Genomic DNA, 21,963 nt, shown 5'->3' on the forward strand with positions numbered 1-21,963 from the left:
GAGCCCATGGCCTCAAGTGTCCTTCCCCGGCCTGGCCCAGACTCGGAGCCATTCCCTGCCACAGCGCTCACACCCCGGCCGCCCTGTCCACCAGGGGCTGGCTGGGCTCCAGCCCACCATAGAATCACAGAATAGTTGGGGTTGGAAGGGACCTTCAAAGCTCATCTAGTCCAACCCCCCTAAATGAGCAGGGACATCTCCAACTAGATCAGGTTGCTCAGAGCCCCGTCCAGCCTGACTGTGAACGTCTCCAGGGATGGGGCATCTACCACCCCTCTGGGCAACCTGTGCCGGTGTTTTACTCGGCTGCCAGGGACTACGACTGCCCGCAGCCGTGCCCAGAGGCCGGGGAGGGGAGCTCGGCGGGGGCTGCAGCCGCCCCAGCGGGACCATAGCCCGCCCCCGGCTGAGGGAACCCCCGCCCGGCCCCGCGGCCCCGCAGCCGGGGGGTGGGCGGGGCCCAACCGCGGGGCGGGGCCTCATGTGCTCGCAGCTCCGCCCTCCAACCCCGCCCTTCGGGAGACGGTAAACAGTGTTCACACACGCACGCGTGCTGCGACGGCTGGGGTTACGCATGCGCATTCCCTCTCCTGCGGTCGCTGCCGTCCGGCGCGAGGGTTGTTGGGTAAGGCAAGATGGCGGCCGTGGCTCGCTGCTCCCGTGCTGCCCGCGGCCTCTTGTTGCCAAGGGCAGGTGAGTGTCACCGCCGCCCAGGGCCCGGGGCGCTTCTTCTCCCCGCCGGGCCGCGGGGGAACCAGGCTGCCCTTGCGCTCTCGGCCCGAGCCTGTACGGTGCGGTGCCAGCGGCCTGCCCGCGGGCCTGCCTGCGCTCACCGCGGGGCGCCCTCGGTGGGGAGCCGGGCGAGGGAACTCACAGGGCAGCGCCTGAAAAGCAGCTGTTTAAGATAACTGCTTGCGGTGGGAATGGTGGGGTTTCTGCCTTCCTTCTCTTTAGGGAACTGGGGTTTGCCGCCCTAATGGCTGCCTGGGGTTGGCTCAGGCTGCCGGTGTAGCGATACAGTGAGTTGCCTCACTGGGACTGTCAAAATCTCGGCAAATAAAATGCTGCCCTGTAGGCTAAAAGTTTGGATTCCTTTTACGACCTTGATATTTTGGCCGTGGTCTACAAGCGTGCTCAGTTACCAAAAATTATATATAAAGCTTGTATTTGGGCCTTTGCTGCCAAAACAGAACTGATATTTAGTTAAATTGATTCAGCACATGCTCCTCTGTTGAGTAAAGTGGGAGATGGGAAACGGGACTTTTTGGTTGAGAAAAGGGAGGGAAGAATGTAACATGCTTCTAATTGTAGCAATGTGTCTTTGAAAGAAAAAGATGGTTCTTGTTTACTGTGGGTATTTGAGGTTTAATTCAAATCAGTGCTCAAAAACTGTTTCAGATATGGATTGCTAAAGTAAATTTACAGTGAGAAATAGATTATGGTTAGTGAAGAAGATGAAATTGTACTCTTTTGGGTAAATAATCTCTGAGTAAGTGTGTGTTACACTGAAGCTCAGAGCTTTTAGCAGTGTCGCTCAGTCTGACGGTACTAACATAAGTTGTGAAAGCTGTATGGATCTATTAAGTTATGTAGTCCAGAGTTATTACGTGTTGCATTTTGACAGGGCTCTGTGCCACATGGAAGGTCCTTTACTGGTTGTGAATCGGTGTGAGGATCTCTCTAGCCTGCTTTCTTTGAGTCTCATGCATGTCCTTAAAACTCAACTGTGTGTTGTTTTTTTTTTTTTTGTAACGTGGTAGTCACTGGGCACTGAGCCATAGATGGTGATATATTGTGACAGATCTTGTACAGTTATGGAACAAGAAAAGAAGTACACCAGTAAAGACCTTGCAGAATAAGGAAGGTGACAACAGGAGTATATGCGCAGGTGGGAGAATACAAAAGAGGAATTGGATGTTATTTGTTAGTGTGACAGTCATAGCATCATGAAGAGAATATCATCAATAATTTTTGCAGAAATAACAGCAAAAAAACTACAAAGTAGTTGAAAGACATGTAGAATATTTTTCAGATTAACTTTCCTGTCCTTCTTACATGGGTTGTTCTGTTTAATAAGACTTTTTTTCAGCAGGGGCTCACATTGGACTAAAATGTTGCTTTTAGGTTTTGTATTGTAAGGACTGAAATATTCCTATCTGAAAGTAACATATAGTGTTAGTTCTCTAAATGTGGATATTGTGTGATTATTTTTTTTACAAACCTTTAGATTCTAGAGAAGTGTACGTAAACGTAGTACTGAGCTTTCTCTTTCACCATCTCAGCATACCATGTAGCTTCTTTGCATACTTGAAGGTATCTTGTTGATTATAAAGAACCCAGTCATTTCTCTGTGAGCCTGCTTTTTCTAAAAATCAGTAGCAAAATCCTCGTTATTAGAACACTGCAAGAATAAAGGTAGCAAGTTAATCAAACCACCTCTCTCAATATTATCCTTTGCACTTGCGCTCATACTGAGCTTGGTTAATGTCCACTCTCCAGGTATCCATTACATAACTACAGGCTTTATTCTCTACGGAGTATTCAGGATACACTCCTGATTTCATTTGCAACTTTATTCTGTTGTTGTCATTTAAAAGAATAAATAAAAAAAATTCCCTCTTCCCCCCAAAAGATTTTTGAATGTAAAAATTTAGGGCATAAGCCACATGTTTGTGTATTTTGTGTCAGATAACATTGTAAAGATAACGTGGTAATGGGTTTTAAAACGTGCTATATTGGAAATCCATTGAAATTACTGTCTTCACCTTCATGGTAATTTTGCAGAAGTATACATTAAGTTTTTAGAGGGCAATGTAAAATTAACTAGATGGTAGAAAAAGCAGAGAGTGAAGATAACTAGTGAATATAGCAGTGATGATTTGGCACGTTCCGTAAAATTTCAGTTTGAGGTGTTGTAAAGTTTAATATGAACATACTGCATTACTTTAAGAACCTGACATATAGTTTTAAGACATTAATTGGATACCACAGAAATGTATATTTCTATTAAACTGCAGCAGATCTTTGACAAGTTGGGTTTTTTTGCTTGGGTGTGGAGTTTTTTCTTTATAAGGTTAGTGTTGTATGTTTTGTTTGTTTGTTGGGTCTTTATCAAAGGGTATATTTTCCTTCTTTCTCATACTTAGTCTCAAGGTTTCCGCTCCAGTAATGGAGAGGCCCTGTGTATCTGTCACTTTAAGGCAGATACCGTGCCCAATTTAACTGTTCCTGAACTTGGACCTATTTGGTAGGAGAGTTGCTTTTAAGGAAGTCATATACCTACTTGAAATTTGTGTAGGTAATATCTTATTTTGTCCCATTTCTGTCAGCCAATTGGAGTATATCTTCTAGGTATATTGTATCAATTTCATAAGTACAAATGTATATATGGGATTGCTTTATTTATTTAAGTGGGTGCCAGCCTACTTTCAGGACAAGATTGGAGATGTGGTATCTCTTTTTATTCCAATTTGTGCAGTACGGAAAGAGGAGGGATAGACAAACTTTCGGGTACAGAAATACCTCCTTAAGGCACTGAAATCTTGCTGGTTTTTTTTCTGGTTTGAATTCTATTAGCTGATCTAAAAAAATATAATTTGTCCAAACACACCTTGTCCTTTTTGTCTTCTTAATATCATGGCTACAACATCAGTGTCACAGGGTAACTGGTAATACGTAACCATATGTGGATAAAATGTACTCTTTCAGTGTACAAGTGGGATTTTTTTTTTGGTGGTTTCCTAATGCATCCATCATTCTGATATCAAATATTAGTCTTGTTTTCATGATAATTCTTGGTACATAGATTTATATGGGGCAGATGAAACTTGCTTATTCTTATCCAGAAAATGCTTATGGCCATGACTTACTAAAAGTTGGAAGGTCAGTTACTGGATTTCTGTTATATTCTCAAGCTAGTTTTCCAAGGTCAGTTCCTACAGTCTGCTCTTGTCAACAGCCAGATATCTGTAGCATGTTAACGCACTCTATATTTCATCTGTTCCTTTTTTTTTTTTTATAATCATGGACATGTACTAACATTAAACACTTCTAATTTCAAAAATCTCTTACAATCAGTTAATTTCTTGCTTTTGGCTAACTTTGTTGGAGAGGACATAGGCTTCTTCTCTTCAAACTCCCTGTTGGAGCTACCTCGGCAATAGCCTAGTGATGTCCTGTTTCCCTGGCTTTCAACTTTTCATCGTTCTTTGAGAAAAGGAGCAGCTTGGAGGCAATTCTATGTGTCGTGGCTCTGGCTCTTTGCATTTCTTTGTTTATCCTCACTCCCAGAGATTCGATATAGGAGGGTTGCTCTTCCAGCATTTGGGTCTGCTATATTTAGACTGAGGTAAAAAGTCTGGTTAACTGCATCTGGAGTGATTCTGAGGTCTTTGTCCTGCAACTTCTAGATCTGGGAACAGGATGTGAATATACTTGAATGGGACCTACCTGTAGCAAGTATTCTTTATTTGTTTAACCTCTGTGCCTCACCTTATACATCAAGTACTAATGCTAGCCAGTTAAGCTTTACTTGCTGTTTAGGAACCGATAACCTTAGTCTGCACCTTTCGCGTTGTAATTTGGTCTTTGACTCTTATAACAACTTGCTCAAGCCTACTGTCCTCCAATCTATCCAGATGTCTCTGCAACAGTCTGTCAGGACTCTTGACATGGGAAATTTTGCTGAGGGAGATTAGAGGAAATGAATCTGTCATGGGAAAAATAACATTAACTATGGTTTGACACTGATAACTTTTAGCTTGTAACATGCGCTCTCTCCCGTTTTGTGTTGTAGGCCCTGGCGTTTCTGTGTTAGCTGCAGCACCATCTGTGTTGCTGCAGCACCGCCAAGTTCATCATGCGGTGATCCCTCATGGAAGAAGTGGACGATCCTCTGTTAGTGGCATCGTGGCCACTGTCTTTGGGGCTACAGGTTTCCTGGGACGCTATGTTGTCAACCGTTTAGGTAATATTCCCCAGCAGGACTAAGTAAAAAATTTCAGCGTTTAACAAAACACTGGTTTTGCTTCATTTTGCAGGATAAGCTAGAAATCTGTAGCATTTTGGTTCTTAAAAGTACTGCAGTGCAGAAGTGTTTCGTGTGATATTTTCATAGTGTTTGGTCTGCTAAAGTGCCAGGATGTGACAATTAGTAAAAGTTGGTTTAATCTAGGAAACGTAGAAGCCTTTGAAGGTTGTTAAAATCATTAAAATAAGTCATTCTCCTTCAAGTACTGTTTTTCAGTCTGTGAAATGCAGATCTGAGGAGCGTATAGCACATATTTCATTCTTCTGGTTTTGGCCTTATTAGGACTTCTTACGAAAATGTTTGCAGGAATTTGATTGGAATTCTTTAGAATTGCCATTTTCAATTTAAGTATTAGAAAATAACTCTTGCTTTTTTTTCCTTCTCGTTTCCATCCAACTTAGAAAATGTAAATATCCTTATGTGACCCGTTTTTAGGTATTGTACTAATGTTTATAGCACACACTATGATTTTGTTGTTGTTGTTGTTAATGAGCTTATATTTTTTTCTTTCAAGCATGTCTGCTTGGTCTTACAAGCCCAAATGTTCAAGTACGTCCCCGCTCAAGAATTCCAATGATGTATGTTCCCAAACTTACTTCTATGCTACTTTTAGCTTTGCAGATAACTATTCAAGATATCTATGTGTATTTGTTGTGCGTTAACATCACAGAAAAAAAGGAATTTTTGTATATTCAGAAGTTCCTATGCTTAAAGTGATGCAGTAGTTTGAGAGAAATGAAACTTCTTTTTGAACGCTTAGGTCGCATTGGATCTCAAGTAATCATACCCTATCGCTGTGATCAGTATGACCTCATGTATCTGCGACCGATGGGTGACCTGGGGCAACTTCTCTTCCTAGTAAGTCTTTTGCTTTGGCTTTAGATCAAATACAATGCCATTGCTATACAAGGAAGTGTGCTAATCGTTCCCAAAGTCAGAACTCCAGCTATTGTTTAGCCTCTAAATGGAAATGATGTGAAAGAGCTTTCTTTGATTATGCCTATCTACACATTATCTCATCTTTTTCCCATTTGATGCTCTGGTTACAGGAGTGGGACTGTAAGGACAAAGACTCTATCCGAAGAGCCCTGGAACACAGCAATGTGGTCATTAATCTTGTTGGAAAGGAATGGGAAACAAAGTAATTTTCCTTCTTTTTTTTTTCCCCCTTATATAGATAGATTTCCACCAGGTATTGGATATTGTAGCCACATTTACAGCATGTGTACAGTATGCAGTGACGCTTACATTGTTCTTGGCTTCTATGAAAAGGCAAAACTGAAATTTTACATATAAAAGTTATTTCATTTCTATAAATAGTTAACTAGAACCCTGATTGTGATCTGCTCTTGAAACGTGTGTTCTTTCTATAATTTTCTAGTGTACAGCTTTTGATCTGCCAGAGTGTTCATTGTACAGCTTTCATACACCTTACAGATGTTTGGAGGTTGCTTTCCCTCTAGCTGACAGAGATTCACCGGTTTCTGTGAGACCATGTTTGCATTGTTACAGAAGAGGGATAGTTTCTTTTTGAAATCAATTTTAAAAAATCCCATATTTATTTTAGGTTAGAAATACCTGTGATAGCCTCATATTAGCGGGCGGGGGGTGTGTGTATGTGTGTGTGTGCAATTAGGTCCACTTTGTTTAAAGCATTGGAGAGAACTGCCAGACAAAAACTCATTAGTTGTGTGATTTGCCTTTATAGGCTACATAATTTTGCTGTTGTAGTAGACAGAAACAAATGTAGATATCAGTTTCATCTACACTTACAAGCCTAATGCCTTTGCTTTTTTTTTGTGAACAGCCATTTGCTGTTGTAGTGTCAAATTGTGTAATTATTTTTCCTAAAATAGTATGTCTGTTGGCAAGCACCTATTTCAGCTGTTTCTTGTCTAGTCAAATATCATACATAACTTCTGGAGACACTTTGATTTTTTTGAATTCAAATTTGTAGAGGTACTCTTTTTTTTTTTTTTTTTTCTGATAGTCACGTAGCAAATTGTCCCATTGTTGGAGTCTATAACATAGCTTATTTGGGAAAGACCCACCAAACCTAAACTAACTTTGGTGTTGTGCATCTGTCAAGGTTTTTTATTCTTTTTACATCTTCTTCAGACTTTGAGGTATAGGTGAAAAGGTACAAACTAACCTGTCAGGATTTTTTGCACTGTTAGCTAAATTATGAACATAAGAGTTCAAACACCTATTGCTGTCAAAATAGAAGAGATTTCTTCATAATATGAGTGAGGGAAGAAAAGAAAGACTCTACAGTTGGCCCCAGGCCAATCTAATCTTGATTCATATTTCATATATGTATTTCATATGTACTTCCTCCTCTAAAATTTCTGAAGTCATGTAAAAAGTATGATTTATGCAAGGGACGTCTCTTTGTTATTGAAATGAAGTGTAAGGACAACAACAAAAACTTTCATTCTAGTTAAGCCCTCAAACCTTGTCCCCCCCATCAGTTTCAACAGCTTCAAAAGCAGAGGTGTCTTGGTACATGTTAAAGACTTCTGAATGGTGAAAAATTACCACTGTATTGCACAAATGTTCTTGTCACGTATTTTGTCTACCATGTTGGTATCGTTGGTGGTGCTGAGATAAAATTGTATGGTCTGTTAAACACGATGTCATACTAACCATTATAATAACCTCGAAGTCTATGGACAACATAAGGAGGGGAAAGAAAAAAAGTAAAATTAGAAGTAGAGATCAGTCAAAAAAGTAAAGCCTGCCATTAAACATGTTCGTCCTTGCCTAGTACTAGCGTACAGTGCCATCTGTGTATTCTATGTTGTTTGAAAACTCCATAGTTACAGGAGGGATGTTGTTTGTTCTTCTGTGTTTCTAAAAATCTATTTTTGTGAGTAGAACAGGAGTGATGGTTCCCAGGATCAGATTAGTTATTGAAGGGTCAAAAATAACTTTTTAAGGCTTTCTTTAGACTCCAGTGGGATCTGAAGAGCTGTGGGAGTAGATAAGGACAGAGAGAGAGGCATTTGGACAAGTTGTTTGTTCTCCAAAGCAAATGGAAAGGATGGAGCAGGGTGCTTACAAGGACAATATAAAGACATGAGAAGCCAAATCTCTTTCTTGCAGTCTTGGGATAGTTGGAAAGAATTTGGGGATTGTTGCCAGCCTATAGTGTCAGTTCTGATGGGAGACAGAGCTTCTGTATTGTTATTGATTAGATGCCAAACTAAATTACAGTTGAACGCCCTAATTTAGGCCCCTTGAATGCCATAAAGTGAGTGGAGTTGTTCTTTTTGCGTGCTTCTCCTTGAAGTCCTTTACAGCTGCTATGAAAAGATTCTAACTGTCCTGTCAATGTGAAATTTTGCATTTGCATAAACACCTGAATGGTGTTTGGTCTGGTTTTGTCCCCTTTCCCAGTGCCTAGCATCTGCCCTAACTTAGGCTGCTCAGAATTTTTGAGCTCTCTTGTAGCGTGATTGAGAGCATCGAATCAAGCCAAATTTTGAACAGGTATTGTAAAAACACAGCTTTGATCCAAATTCAAGATGCAGCACTTCTCTTAAAAGAAAAAAATAAATTTAAAAAAAAAAATCTCTTTTCACTTTAAGTTTTCCATCTGTTACAAACAAGTGGGCAAGAGGATTTTTGATACCGATTTAATTTTAACAGGTGAAAAAGCAGACAGTACCATTGCTGTAATTGAAGCTTACTGTTGCATTTCACTCTCCTCATGTTTTTCTTATGCGAAGAGTCCCTCATGGAAGGAAACTTTCTAGCAAGGAACATCACAATAGGTTTTTGGAATATATTCAAGGAATATTTATTGATTGTTAGGGAATTACTGTTGATTGCTCTTAAGCTAACATTTGTTTTTTTGCCTTGTTTTAGAAACTTCAAGTATGAAGATGTATTTGTAAATATTCCTCAAAGTATTGCACAGATAGCTAGGGAAGCTGGTGTGGAAACACTCATTCATATCTCTCACCTGAATGCTAACATGAAGAGTCCTTCCAAATACCTCAGGAGTAAAGTAAGTCTGGAATCCTGAATATATATTCAGAGAGCCTACTTTCATGTGTGTGCATTTCGTTTGTGGTTTTGTGGTTGTTGTTTGGTTGGTGGTTTGTTGTTTTTTTTTTTTTTTTTCCTTCCCAACTGGATCTGTTTGAAGGAAATCAGTGTATGAATTGACTATGGAATGTTTTCTGCAGCTGAGGAATTTTTGAGTTTCTGTGCATATTTGAGCTAGAAATCCTCCTTAGTACTTCATGCGCCTTGAGGGGAAATAGAACTTGTATTCCTGAAAACTCTTCCTTTCTTCTAGCCATGAATATCTTTACATCTAAAATTTTTGTCATTAAGAAAGAGGAACTAGTTTGATGATGGTTTGGAATCCGATATGAAGCCTAACATCTAAGGCTGGAATGACCTAGCAAATTAAGTAGTTGATGTCAAAATAAGCGCTGCAAGGTGCATGATAACAGGCCCTTAAAGTGGGATTGTTACATGTGCAAAAAAAAAAATCAAGTTTTGGTATCCTATTATTTTTTTCCATATTAGGAGGTATAGTTTTCTGTTACTGATTTTCTCTTTTTAATATAGGTGGTGTCCCAATTTCAGCTATTTTTGTTTTATTTGAGCTTATTGTACTCCGCCTTGTCTTTAATATAAAAAATTTTTAAAACCAGGTTTCAAATTTGGTAGCTCTCAACATATAACAGCTCTACAGGATAGTTAGGCCTTACTGTATTGGCCAGTCCCATGAGAAAAGCAGATAACTGCCACTGAAATTTCTAACTGTACTTAAGCAGTTCTTGGAGTGTTCTGATGATGTAGCAGGGATTATTTAAACCTTCTGTTTTCTTCCAAGCTCTAGTCTGACATAAGCAAGAGAAGTACTTAGGTTAAGCCTCTTTCTTTTTAAACGTTACCTCTTTAAATTTGTGTCACTTCACTAGTGAGACTATTGTATCTCAAGTAGAAGAAATGATCTATGTGTTTATGGGACTTTTGAGATGTTTTGTGAGAGCATCTCAAAGATCAAATGGCTCAGATACAAACAATTGTGCTACTGATGGTGTCATTTCTTTGAGTGCTGTAGTCAGGACGCATTAAGTTCTGAAAAGACATCCTTTTCTGGTCTGTTCAGAATAAATCTAATGGACATGTTCATTTTAATTGAATGATAGGCTGTTGGAGAGAGAGCAGTGAGGGAAGAATTTCCAAATGCTATAATTCTGAAGCCCTCAGAGATGTACGGGAGAGAGGACCGATTTCTCAATCATTACGCAAGTAAGTACTCTTGAAATAATAAAACTATATGTGATTTGTATACCTGTCTGTAGAGAACACAAGGAAAATGTGATTTGCTTTTGAAAAACAGAGGTATGTTTTTATCAGAAATGTTCTGTATGTTGTTAGCTGAAAGTGTGTAATGGAAACATAAAAAACTTTCATGACTGATTTCTAGAATTCTTTCTAAATCTAGTTAGATTTTGCTGTGTGTGGTGTTTGTGTGGGGGTTTTTTTTGTTTGTTTGGTTTTGTTGGTTTGTTTTTTTTTTTTGAGGTGGGGCTATGTACTACTGTGTTTTGTTTGTTTTGAATTTAGGTTGTTCTGAGCTAAGGTTTGGTCATCTCAGCCCTGAAAGTAGTTCATCATGAAAGTAGTTTTTCAAGTTGGTAATGTGGGAATGCAAAAATCCATCTGAGTTTTCCTGGGCTCAGAAGCAACTGTAATGACTCTGATGTATCACCAACAAAATTTCTAGGCAAGATAGAGTGGAATCTGTTTCTGTCTTGCAAAGCTGAGATATCTCTGAACCACTCTAGGTGAACAGTAAATACAGCCTTACCATGGCTCTTAATAAGAAAACTAAATGTGCATTGAAAACAGTGCTACTGATTTTTAAAAGTTAGTTTTCAGAAGAAATCCATACTCAGTGTAGTGCAACATGCTTAGGTTATTGGTTTACTGAAAGGATTCACAGATTTTATTCTCAAGTTATATATGTGTCTTTCTATTAGACATGCGCTGGTTTGGTGGTGTGCCTCTTATTTCTCTGGGCAAAAAAACAGTGAAGCAACCGGTATATGTAAGTTTTCTGTAAAACAAGACAATCCCAAATCCTCTGTGTGTGTGTGTGTGTGTGTTGGGTTTTTTTCTTTTCCTCCTATAAATCACTCCTCAAAGAGGAGTGTGCGCATGCATTCACTTATTCTATTGGTAATTATCTGAATTTGTTTCTCACAGGTGGTTGATGTAGCAAAGGCAATTATAAATGCCATTAAGGATCCTGATGCTAAAGGAAAAACATATGCCTTGGCTGGGTATGTTACTTTTCTAATTAAGTGAAGAACTTCTTTTTGGTGTCATTTTTTGGCATGCTGCACAGTACATTTAATTTCTCCATCCGTGCACACAGTTTGAGCTGCAATAAATTCCACCTCCTTTTTGGGAGGAAGAATGACTCAAGCTGTTATTGCGAGTACTCTGAAAATCCTAGTTTGGACCCCGTTGCATTTAACGTTATGTATGTGCACACAAAGAAATATGCAGTGTTGGGAAATGTACTAGACAGCGCAGCTTTGAAGAAGATTCTGCTAAAGCTGTGTGAAAACCACCTGGAATGAGAATGGGTAGAGACTGGATCTCTTGGAATATTTGGTGTACAAAAGCTCCAAGTCAGAATATGTCATTAGCATTAAGAATAAACGACGTGGCAAATGCCAAGTTAATGGGTCCATGTTTTGCTATTGTAACATGGCACTGGAGTTGGTCTTCATCGAATATATGTGGTAAAAGGAAAATCAGATTAATTGATAAAGAAAGCAGTTACTAATTAGTCGAGATAAAAATTATGCTGAAGAGCTCCCTTTTTTTCTTTTGCATGCATATCTGTCTTCCCCACTTACATGCTGAAAATGTGTGTAGTATCTGGATGTTGCAAAAGGCTTATCTGAGGTTACATTGTTTTTGCCATGCTGGTTTCCTGACGCTGTTACAGTGACGGCTGTTTATTCCTGTAGTGCAGAGATCATTGCTAGTTTGGCTTTCACTTGTGTGATGTCTCTTTCTTCAGCGCTGTAACTGAGCTCTTGAGGAAGATGTTATCCCGGCAGCCAGGCCAGATGTGCTGTGTGTGCCGGTGCTCTGGAAGAGGCACCAAGCAGCTCTTCAGCTGCTTTTGGATTATGATGCTGAGGAACTTCTGCTCAAAAACGAGCAAAATAAGACTAAGAGGCTAAAAATGGTCTGAAAGGACCAACAGCAACAATAAGGTTATTAGGTAACTTGGAGTGGCTTTCAAATCACCAGGATGATATGAAGTGCCACAGTAAAGAACAAGTGGAAAAAAAGGCTAAACAGCCATTCAAAACCACTTTTTTATCAAAGAGAATAGATACGTAGGTGTCAGAGGGACACAGTGCAAAACCACAAAATGTGACAAAATTAACCCTTTGACTGTTTTTCTCTCTCGGGGGCAAACTTGAAGATGGGTCAATATGTATCCAAAACCACCTGCCACAAAAGAGAGGCGCCTGTTTTTAGGTTCATCTCTGCCTCAGCAGAAGCAGCTGCTCCAAATGCAGGAGAAATTGCGAAGTGCACATTAAATAGAACACTGTTTGCAGCCAAATGGAAGAGCAATTAGCTAAACTTTGAAGGTATTCTTACAGTTTCACATTTTTGGCACTTTATGGAAGGCCAGGAGTTTAGTGCCCAGGTTTCAGAGACAGGAATTCAAGCACAGATGCCAGGCTCTCACTGCAAGGAATACAGTTTCAGGCACATAACAATGACTGAAAACACTTTGAATAAATGATAGTCTAAATGGAAGATCCAAGTTAGTGTTGTAAAACCAAAGGAACTCTGCAGCATACCTCTTGACTAAAGCTTTATGAGACTTTTTTTTTTTTTTTGAGAGCAGTTACCAGTTTGAGTTTAAAATACTAATTTTGTAAAAGAGCATTCTGTTTCTGTGTTTCTGTTTGTTCAGGTTTTTTTTCCTTCCTTTTGTATGGTGGAACAGAGTTATAGCTATGACAGCTAGTCATGTTGTTGCTATGTCTAAACGTCTGAATATTTGGTATGGTTTTTTACCTCTTCCCCTCTTTCCCCCATGGCGTTGGTTTTGCTTCATCCACTCTTTCAATCTTCTCTCTTGAATGCTAATGCTTTCTAGAGCTTGCTGTCTGCTAGTGTTGTATTTAGTGTAATGACACTTCAATGTGATTCTGTTCTTACTGAAGTCGTATTGTTAATGTTTGGTAATTTCTAAAGTAACAAACAGTATCTTTATTTTCACATTTTTAAGTTTGGCTCTACTATACATCCTTATGTGGTTCTTACATATCAGGATAAAAGTGAAATTGGCTTATGCTACCTTTGGATAGACATGAAGATATTAAAGTGTAAGGGCAAAAAATTTGGTAAAAAAACCCCACTAATGACTAATGAAAACAAAGGTGGTGTCTTTTTTTTTTTTAATCTCAGCTGAGTAAGTAAATTTGCTATTACTACTTTTTGCTGTGTTTCTCTTGTAAGTTCTGTTAACAGAAGAAAACTTAATGTCTTGGTTTTGGTAGTAGTCCTTTAGTGCAGCTTCATAAATGCAGATCTCTCTCAGGTTCTTTAGTCCAGCCACCTGGATGAAGTTGATAAGGAGTTTTGAGCGTTGAATTCTTTTGAATTCTCCCAAATACGCTAACGTACCTTTAAGTATATTCATTAGAATGTTTTGCCCTGATTTGCTTTTACAAACTAAAGTAGTAGTAATTTGGGGTTCTGTCTTTTTTTTTTCCAGCATTTATCAACAAATTTTGTTTGAGGTTATTAACATTGCTGTTCTTTTGGAAGAACATGTCAATTGAAGACCTTGATATCTATGAGATCATGGGTTCATCAAACCGAAATTCATGTTCTTTGTATCATAGTCTTGGACTTTTGGACTGTGTGAAGTTTTGCATACTTACTTTGTTGGGGTTAGATTCCAATGGTAATTCAGTGTCTCCTATTTAAAAAAGAAAAAAAAGGGAGACTGAAGATGAAAAAAAACCTACAGTCTTTTAGAAGGCCCCTACCTGGGAAGTAATCAGTCTCGAGATGATTGTCATGTCACTGTGGTCTCTGCCTGAGCTGAAAAGTGTAGCAAATCGTTAGGAGACACACACTTTTGGTGTGTTCATTGCCGCTTTGATCATGATCAGCAGGAAGTGATTTTGAAGGTTTAGCAGTGGGCTCTTGTGTGTTGTGAAGATTTTCAGAATGTTTTGGAAGTTGCCTTGAAAGCCAATATCTGTTTCAGTCTGAGTCATCTATAAAGAGTATTAAAATGTTAAGGCAAAGTTTGAAGAGGAAAGGAGTGGGAACTCCCAATGGTATATGTTTCTCTTAAGCTTCTGCAGGTGTGCAGGAGACTGACTGCTTCCTTCCCTCCATCTTGAGAGGGGGAGTGCATTCTTTTGGGGGAGTTTATCTTAGTTTCTTCCTCTTGCTTTTGAAGAGAATAGTATGTTCTTAATCGAGCAAAGGCAAGTGAATCACTTTCCTTGCAGCCATTTGCTACCGAAGATGGGAAGTCTTGTTAACAAACCTTTCTTAATTTTGCCAATTGCTTTCTGGTTTCGTTCTATTACAAACTGCCAAGTGGACTTTTACAAATTCAGTCCTGTCCCAGCACTGAAAATCTTGTATTCAGAATTCGAGTCAGCATGGAGGAGGCACATTAAATGTGTGCTTTAAAAGTACAGACAATATACTTTATTCACCATGATTGTGGTGGGTCAGCCTTGGCTAGCAGCCAGATGCCCACCCAGCTGCCCACTCCTTGTCCTCCAAAGGGCAGCAGAAAAAAATAGTATGAAAAACTTCCAGTTTGAGATAAAGACAGGGAGATTGCTTACCAGTTACTGTCGTGGGCCAAACAGATCCAACTGGGGAAAAATTAATTTACTGTCAATTACAGTAGAACAGTGTGAAATAAACACCAAAAGAATAAAACATCACCACCTCCCTGCTACCCTTTTCCCAGGCTCAACTTCAGTCCTTCACTCCCGACTCCTCTCCCCTGTCTCCCCAAGCAGTGCAGGGCTATGGGGTCAGTCCCTACCAGCTCCTCTCTGCTGCTTGTTCCTTCTCACGTTTTCCCCAGCTCCAGCATGGGCTCTTCCATGGGCTGCAGCCTTTCCCGTGAACCTGCTCCACCGTGGGCTCTCTACGAGCCACAGGGGAATCTCTGCTTGGGTGCTTGGAGAACCTCGTCCTGCTCTCACCTTGTTGTCTGCAGGGTTGTTTCTCACGCTTTTTTCCTCACTCCTCTGTGGCATTTCTGCCCTTCCTTAAATATGTTTTCCCGGAGGTGTTGCAATTTTGTCTGAGGGGCTCAGCTGTGCCCTGTGATGGGTTGGTTGAAGCCCACTGTGCCCAGCGCAGGGCAACCCCGACCTCTCCCCATAGGCCACCCCTGCAGCACTTCCCCCCCCCCGCCCCTACCCGCCAGCACCTGAGATGAAACAATTTTGCACTTTGTGATTTACACTGTTACCTTTGCTGGTGTCAGATGATACATGTTTCTAACTGAAAACCTCTTAAATTCAACCAGTACAGAATCTTGAGAGCTGGAATGTGTTCCTCTCTTCTGAGGAAAATGACAAATCCGGCAAATTGTTTAGACTGACCAAAACCAGGCCTTTGTAGGCTTAGGGAAAATGTAGGTGTGTGTATTAAAATTTTTGTCTCTTGCTGAAAGTTTTTAAGTATATCTAACTTACCTACAATGTTTGTGTTTTATTTCAGACCTAACCGATACCTCCTTTACGACATGGTAGAATACATCTACTCCGTTTCCTTTCGAACCTTTCTTCCCTATCCGCTTCCACGTCCTCTCTACCAGTAAGTGAGACCCTTCCTTCACTAAGAACTTGAGGTCCACCAGGTGGCACAGAAGCATAAATAAGTGTTGCATTGGTTATTAAATATTGTCAATTGTTATTTAATGTGATGAGTGCAGATACTGGCTTTCCCTTGGTAATCATTAGTTACGTTGAGGCTTCTGCTGAGGCACAGGCCTGCATTTGATGAGCTAGTGTGTGAAAGGTGTACTTGTAATAAACTTAAGTTTATTCCAGAGTCGTTGAATGGCTTTGCTTTTGCTGAGTCAAAAAGTAGAAAAAGGTCCTAAGCAGAAACAATCAGTAGCAAACTAAATGAACTTCTAATAGTATCACAAAGAGAGTCTGTCTGTATGCTGCTGACTGCAGGCCCTGACAGATTTTTCTGCAGCAGCTTAAGGTATTGCTATTGTCAGCTGTCCTTCCAGTTTGGTGAGCACTGCCACCCTGGAAGCAGAGTTGGGGTAAGGGTGGGTAAAGGTATTGTTTGACTTTGTAGTTCAGTCCTTTGTATTGATTTGAGCCAGTGTTGGAGCTAATTTTGTACTGAGATCTTGGCCTGGGAATTAGAGCAGTGCAGTTGTGAGCAAGCATTTCTTTTTCTGAGGTATGAGGGCAGTAACAACTTTAGAAGATGGTAAAAAATTGAGAGAAGAAGGGAAAGTTGTAGCATCTCTTCAGCTGACTAGAATACAAGAACTCGGCTCTGTTTGCGTGCCCTGAGATGTTCCTGCAGCTGTGTGTTTTGGCCTCAGGGGGCACGGAGAAGCATTTGCTGAATTGCAGCTACTTAGTGCATGAAAAGGTGTAGTATAAATCTGAGCCTGGGCTTAGTCCTTGAGGCATAATCAGACTTCTTTTTGAAGATCTACCTCAAACAGTAAATGCCATTTCAGAAGTTGCCCTCAGCATGGTTGAGATATGTTAATGATGAGCAGCTGTCCTCATTTTAAGTACAATGCGAACTACTAAGCTAAAAAAGTCGGCTATGTTAGAACTCGCCTACCAACCTGCTAATAGGACTCAATGTTGGATTCATGTAATGGATGAGGAATAATGCTAGAACAATATCTTAAACTGTTATGGCTATTTCTGAATTGGCTGTAGAAGCATTGGGTTAACATGGCTCATCTGACACAGAGCAGCTTGTTAAAACATAACTGTGTGTATGCTTATTAGTTTTATTCACATTTGCTGCTGTCCATGTTATGCTTTTTCCTTTTTGGACTAAACTAAGTGGCGTTTCATATTTGTGAGAAAAGAGTGTATCTAAATGGTAGATAAACCTAGTTCTGTTTATGTGCAGTAACTTAGTAACACCCTGGTCTGCCAGGTGAGCACTTCAGTAAGAAATTCTACTTTGAATATTGTTGGTCCCAAGATGCTGAGTGAGAGCTATAGTGTTTTATTATTATTATTATTATTATTATTTGCCAGATTTTATTTCTTTCAAGGGAAATTTTGTTTCTGGAAATTGCAAATACAGTAATCTTCATCCTTTTTATATATGCAGATTGCTCCAGATTCCATCATCTTGTTTGTATGGCTGTTAAATCATGTAGTTGTCAGCAAGCATGTTTTCTCATGGAGGCACTGAATCAAACTTCGTGACTAATTGGATTGCTGCCTACACTACTAGGGAACAGAGTTTGGAGGAAAGTCGGGGCAAGACTGAACCCTCTGGTGTGTGGGGAATTGGATGTGGAGGCTTACTTTCCTCAGCCACTAATGCTCAGTTTTACTTCTAGATATCTACTCCTCCATTCCCTTCCAAAGTAAAGCAATAAGAGATCAAAAAATTCAGTAGCAAACAGTTAAAGTTACCAGAAACACAGCTAAGAACTTGCTGGCTGGCACATTTACTGCTTTAATGAATTCATAGCTTACAAAAACAAGTTTTGCGCACTCTCTATTAAGTGTGAAATATTTTTACGAGTTCTCATTTTGTTCTGTGCATCTGAATAATGACTATACTTCTGCAATACTGTTTCTGTTCACAGTTTAGTTGCGAGATTCTTTGAGATTAATCCATTTGAACCGTGGATAACACGAGACAAAGTGGACCGGGTAAGTGTAGGACAACTTATAAATTCTTCTTGGGAAATGTTTCATTATGTATTTGTAACTTGCACTTGTTTTGCATTCAAGGAGTGCTGAAATCTCTGTACCTCATGTGGTGTAGTACAGGGTGTTTCAAAAAGATGGACCCAGTGTCAAAGGGGTAGTGATTTTAAATTGGGTCCATCTTTTTGAAACACCCTGTGTTTCAGACAGTTCAATGGCTAGAATTTGATTATAAAGAATTGCTTTCAGACTGTTTGGATACTACAAAAATTTAAATTTTAAAAGATGTCTATATATAACCTTTCTCAAAAATGGTTATGGTTCCTGCCGTACAATTGCTGCAGCTACTGTTCGTAATCTTGCTCTTAACTTGTTTGTTCAGACCTGTTACATTTCCAACAAGACAGACACGCTGTCAAAGCAGTCTGGAGATTCCTCTGGTGTAGTCTTACAAAGATGTAGGAAAGGAGAGGGACTAACAGAACTTCTTTTAAAAAGGCATCATTATGATGTAGTCTTTCCACTTGCATTGATGGAAGAAGAATAAACATATTTCTCTAAGTATGTTGTAAAAAGTGGTTGAAATAATTGGTAAGAGGGTTATATAGCAAGAAGTAACATGATGGGGACAGGGAAAGGGCCCAAACTTCTTACCTCTTAGAAGTGGTCAAGGCCACATACTTCACTGTGCCCCCATCCCGCTCCTCCAAAACACATGCTATTGGAAATAGCAAAGCCAAAGTAGAGATTTGATGTGCAATGTGCAACTAACTGATGGGGAAGCGGTAATCCCCACTTTTAGTTGACTAGTTAATTTATGTACCTCTGGATTAATTAAAATCACTTATAGCATCCAGCTAATGGCATTTTTAACAAGTCACGTTGAACTGGCAGCACTGGATACAGCCCAAATTCCTGCTTAGCGTTAGAATGCATTTCTCATGAACACATTGCAACTTCACGTTTATTCTTCTTGGAGTGTCTAAGTCAGGGTGGAGAAATAACTTGCAAAAAAACAGCTGCAAGTGAGGAAAAGGTAGCAATTTAGCAAGTATTGACGTCAAAACTGTTGGCATATGTATAGGTTTGCAAAGATGGAGTCCTGTACTCTGGCAAAGTCTAAGCTTGCTGCTCTCTGAAATTTTTGCAGAGTTGAGGTTTAATGCCTTTCGTTATGATGCAATATCAATAGCCTATTTTGACCTGATTGTTCCAAAATTAGTTTGAGACAGGATACTACTGCAAATCTGGGAGAACTGGGCCCTGTACTTAGAACTGCTTACTGAATAGCTGTAAGCAATTAATTTCTATGTTTACATTTATCTATCTGTGAAATAAACAGGTTTCCTGTTCTGTTTGGAAACAATTGTGAAAAACTGTGGATAGTGTGTATAATAAGGGAGTTAAGCTTATTCAGGATCTAGTGCAAAGTGCTTTTTTTTTTTTTTCTCCCCCCCAAACCAGTGACTGATCCCCTGTACTAGAGGGCTGCCATTGTAGTTCTGTTGGCTGTATTGACGCAGGATGTAGATGTAACATATCCTGAAAACCTTACTTCTAGCTGCCTTTGTAGTTTATAGAGTTACATTTAATAAAATAAGACTGCACCAAATCACTAAAACTACTGCAGTTCAGCTGTAGCATGGGTATTGTAACAGGGAGTTTCTCTGTCACTTTGTGTCTGATTGTACTTCTTTCCTGGCTTCTCATTCTTAAGTAATCTACACAAAATTAGGTGTGGTTGACTTAGAGCTTTCGAGGAATAATTACATAAAATAAATCCCTGTTTTCTAAGATATAGATCATATGTGTTGCAAATATGGTAATAGAATTATTTGTTGTAAATGTTAAATATTTACAACAGGACCCTGTTGTAAACCATGAACAGAGAAAAAAAACAAGATGATAATTCAACATATGTTTTCTTGCCAAAGCAGAATGCATATAATTGCGATTCAAAGATGCCCTCACAAGTTTGGCCTGATTTTGTAGTTGCAATGCAGTAATCTTCCTGATAACATATACTTGATGAAGACAAAACAAAGATACTTTCTGTGTGTCTAACTGCTATTTGTTCCTGAATCCAAATCTGAAGCCTAAAGGACTTTTTGCCAGATGCAGAACATCTGTATTTCTTGTTGAAATACATTGGGTACTCAATAGCTTGTATAATTACACCATAGTTTTGTAGGGCCACACTGAATCTTTTCTTCCTCCTGAGGAAAAAACACTGAGTGAAAATTATGGTCAAAGAACTGAGACTGACACACAGTTGGCTGGACCCATATTTATGTTTGAATAGGTCTTCAGATCTAGTACAAGATGCAGCAGCGTATTGTTTTGCAGGGTTCTTTCTTGGGGGAAACAGTCTTACGTCAGCAGCCTTGAAATTGTAGTAGAATCTCCCAAGAGCTGCCATTTGTAGAAAATTGTATTGAGACATTTCAAATGTTTCTAGTACTATGAATTTATGGTAGTTCATTTCCATAAAAGAAAAAAAGATAACCTCAGGTACAAGTACATGTTACTGACTTTAGTATATGAATGATTGCTTTGGGTGTAATGCTGTTCATTCTATCCAGTGAATTCAGTCCTTTTTTTTTTTTTCCTTCTTTTTAAAGTTTCACACAACAGACATGACATTTCCTGATCTTCCTGGTTTGGAAGACCTAGGTATTCAACCAACACCTCTAGAACAGAAAGCGATTGAAGTTCTGCGCCGTCACCGCAGATACCGCTGGTTGGATGCTGAGCTGGAGGAAGCAAAACCAGCTAAGACATATCCCGTGTAACAGTTGATAAGGTGGTTACTTAACACTTCTTAAACTGTCTTTGTATGACCCAATTTGTTTGGAGAACTGTGTACATACTGAGTAAAATATATTAATCGTGTAAATTCTGTTTCACCAATGTTGTCTTTTTAATTATGGAAGACTGTCATTGAAATGCAATTTGTCTGTTTGAAGTCATGAAAGTGAGTTTACGTACTGTTGCTTAGCTCATGAACATTAAAATATTTTGAAGGTTGGGACTGGAGGGAATGTGTCTTACCACTACTCGGTTTCTCCTTCGGCTTTCAAAGCAAGCATGTCACTGAGCTTTAGTAAGTGCTCAAGTAATTTGAATAATACTGCAGTTCAGGACCATGTGGCCTAGAACATGTCCTTTCTGGTACTGCCACCTCATCAGATTATGAGGTCTTAGATAAAACCTCATTTTTGAGTTCTTGACTTCTCTAAGATTTGTTTTCTGCCCTGAGCAGATTATTGAAAATGCCAGCTAAAATGCCACAAGCTGTTTATAAGGTCAGGGAGCATCAATCAGATATGTTAACAAGTTATTACATGTCATGTGATCTCTTGTGATACTCATGTGTGCTGTGGCTCATAGGTATGAGAAAAAGTGTAATTTCTTCCATTTTTAAATGATAAAGTCTATTTTTAGATGCTCAAAGCTTTTATGTGCTCAGACATCATCTTTCTTTTGGTAAAACAGATAAGCTTTACTTCAGGATTAAATATTTTCAATTGTTTCAAGATTAAGAAAAATCCCTGCCTGAATTTGATCAAGAACTGTGCTGTTTCCACATCCAAAGAGCTGCTGGAGTCTTTTGGTTGCATTTTGGCAGGGATATGGTTAGCTAGGGTGCTGTTTAGAGCTGGATAGGTTCGTGCACAGGACTGAGAGCAGACACCTAGATCTTCTATATGCAGTGCAGTGTTCTGATGGTTTGAAGATGTCTCTTGAATTGAGGACTGAGCTGTTAGTTCTGGGAGTAGGCCAAATGGCATTAACTAGTAGGAGTTGAGATTGGTAAGAAAACTAGTTATAAGCTGAGGCTGAGGAGAGATAAAATAAATGACAGAACATCTTGTGTCTTCACCTCGAAGTTTCCCTACTACTTGCCTTTGTTGGATGTGAAACTGGAGGGATGGAACTGGGACAAGTTGGACAAATGAGCATCAAAAGTAGAAGTTTAATGGTAGAGGGGAAATG

General features: G+C 39.5%; 1 protein-coding gene across 1 annotated transcript; it reads left to right on the forward strand.

Moving 5' to 3' along the window:
- Positions 1-606: 606 nt before the first annotated feature.
- NDUFA9 (NADH:ubiquinone oxidoreductase subunit A9) lies at positions 607-20,873 on the forward strand. Its single transcript, XM_065632003.1, has 11 exons — positions 607-693; positions 4,796-4,966; positions 5,790-5,887; positions 6,079-6,170; positions 8,900-9,041; positions 10,201-10,303; positions 11,038-11,105; positions 11,264-11,340; positions 15,809-15,904; positions 17,904-17,970; positions 20,589-20,873. Exons 1-11 carry the CDS (start codon positions 636-638, stop codon positions 20,757-20,759), a joined length of 1,143 nt encoding a protein of 380 aa, XP_065488075.1. The 5' UTR covers positions 607-635; the 3' UTR covers positions 20,760-20,873.
- The last annotated feature ends 1,090 nt before the right edge of the window (positions 20,874-21,963 follow it).

Source organism: Caloenas nicobarica, chromosome 1, assembly GCF_036013445.1.
Source record: "Caloenas nicobarica isolate bCalNic1 chromosome 1, bCalNic1.hap1, whole genome shotgun sequence".
Lineage (NCBI taxonomy): Eukaryota > Metazoa > Chordata > Aves > Columbiformes > Columbidae > Caloenas > Caloenas nicobarica.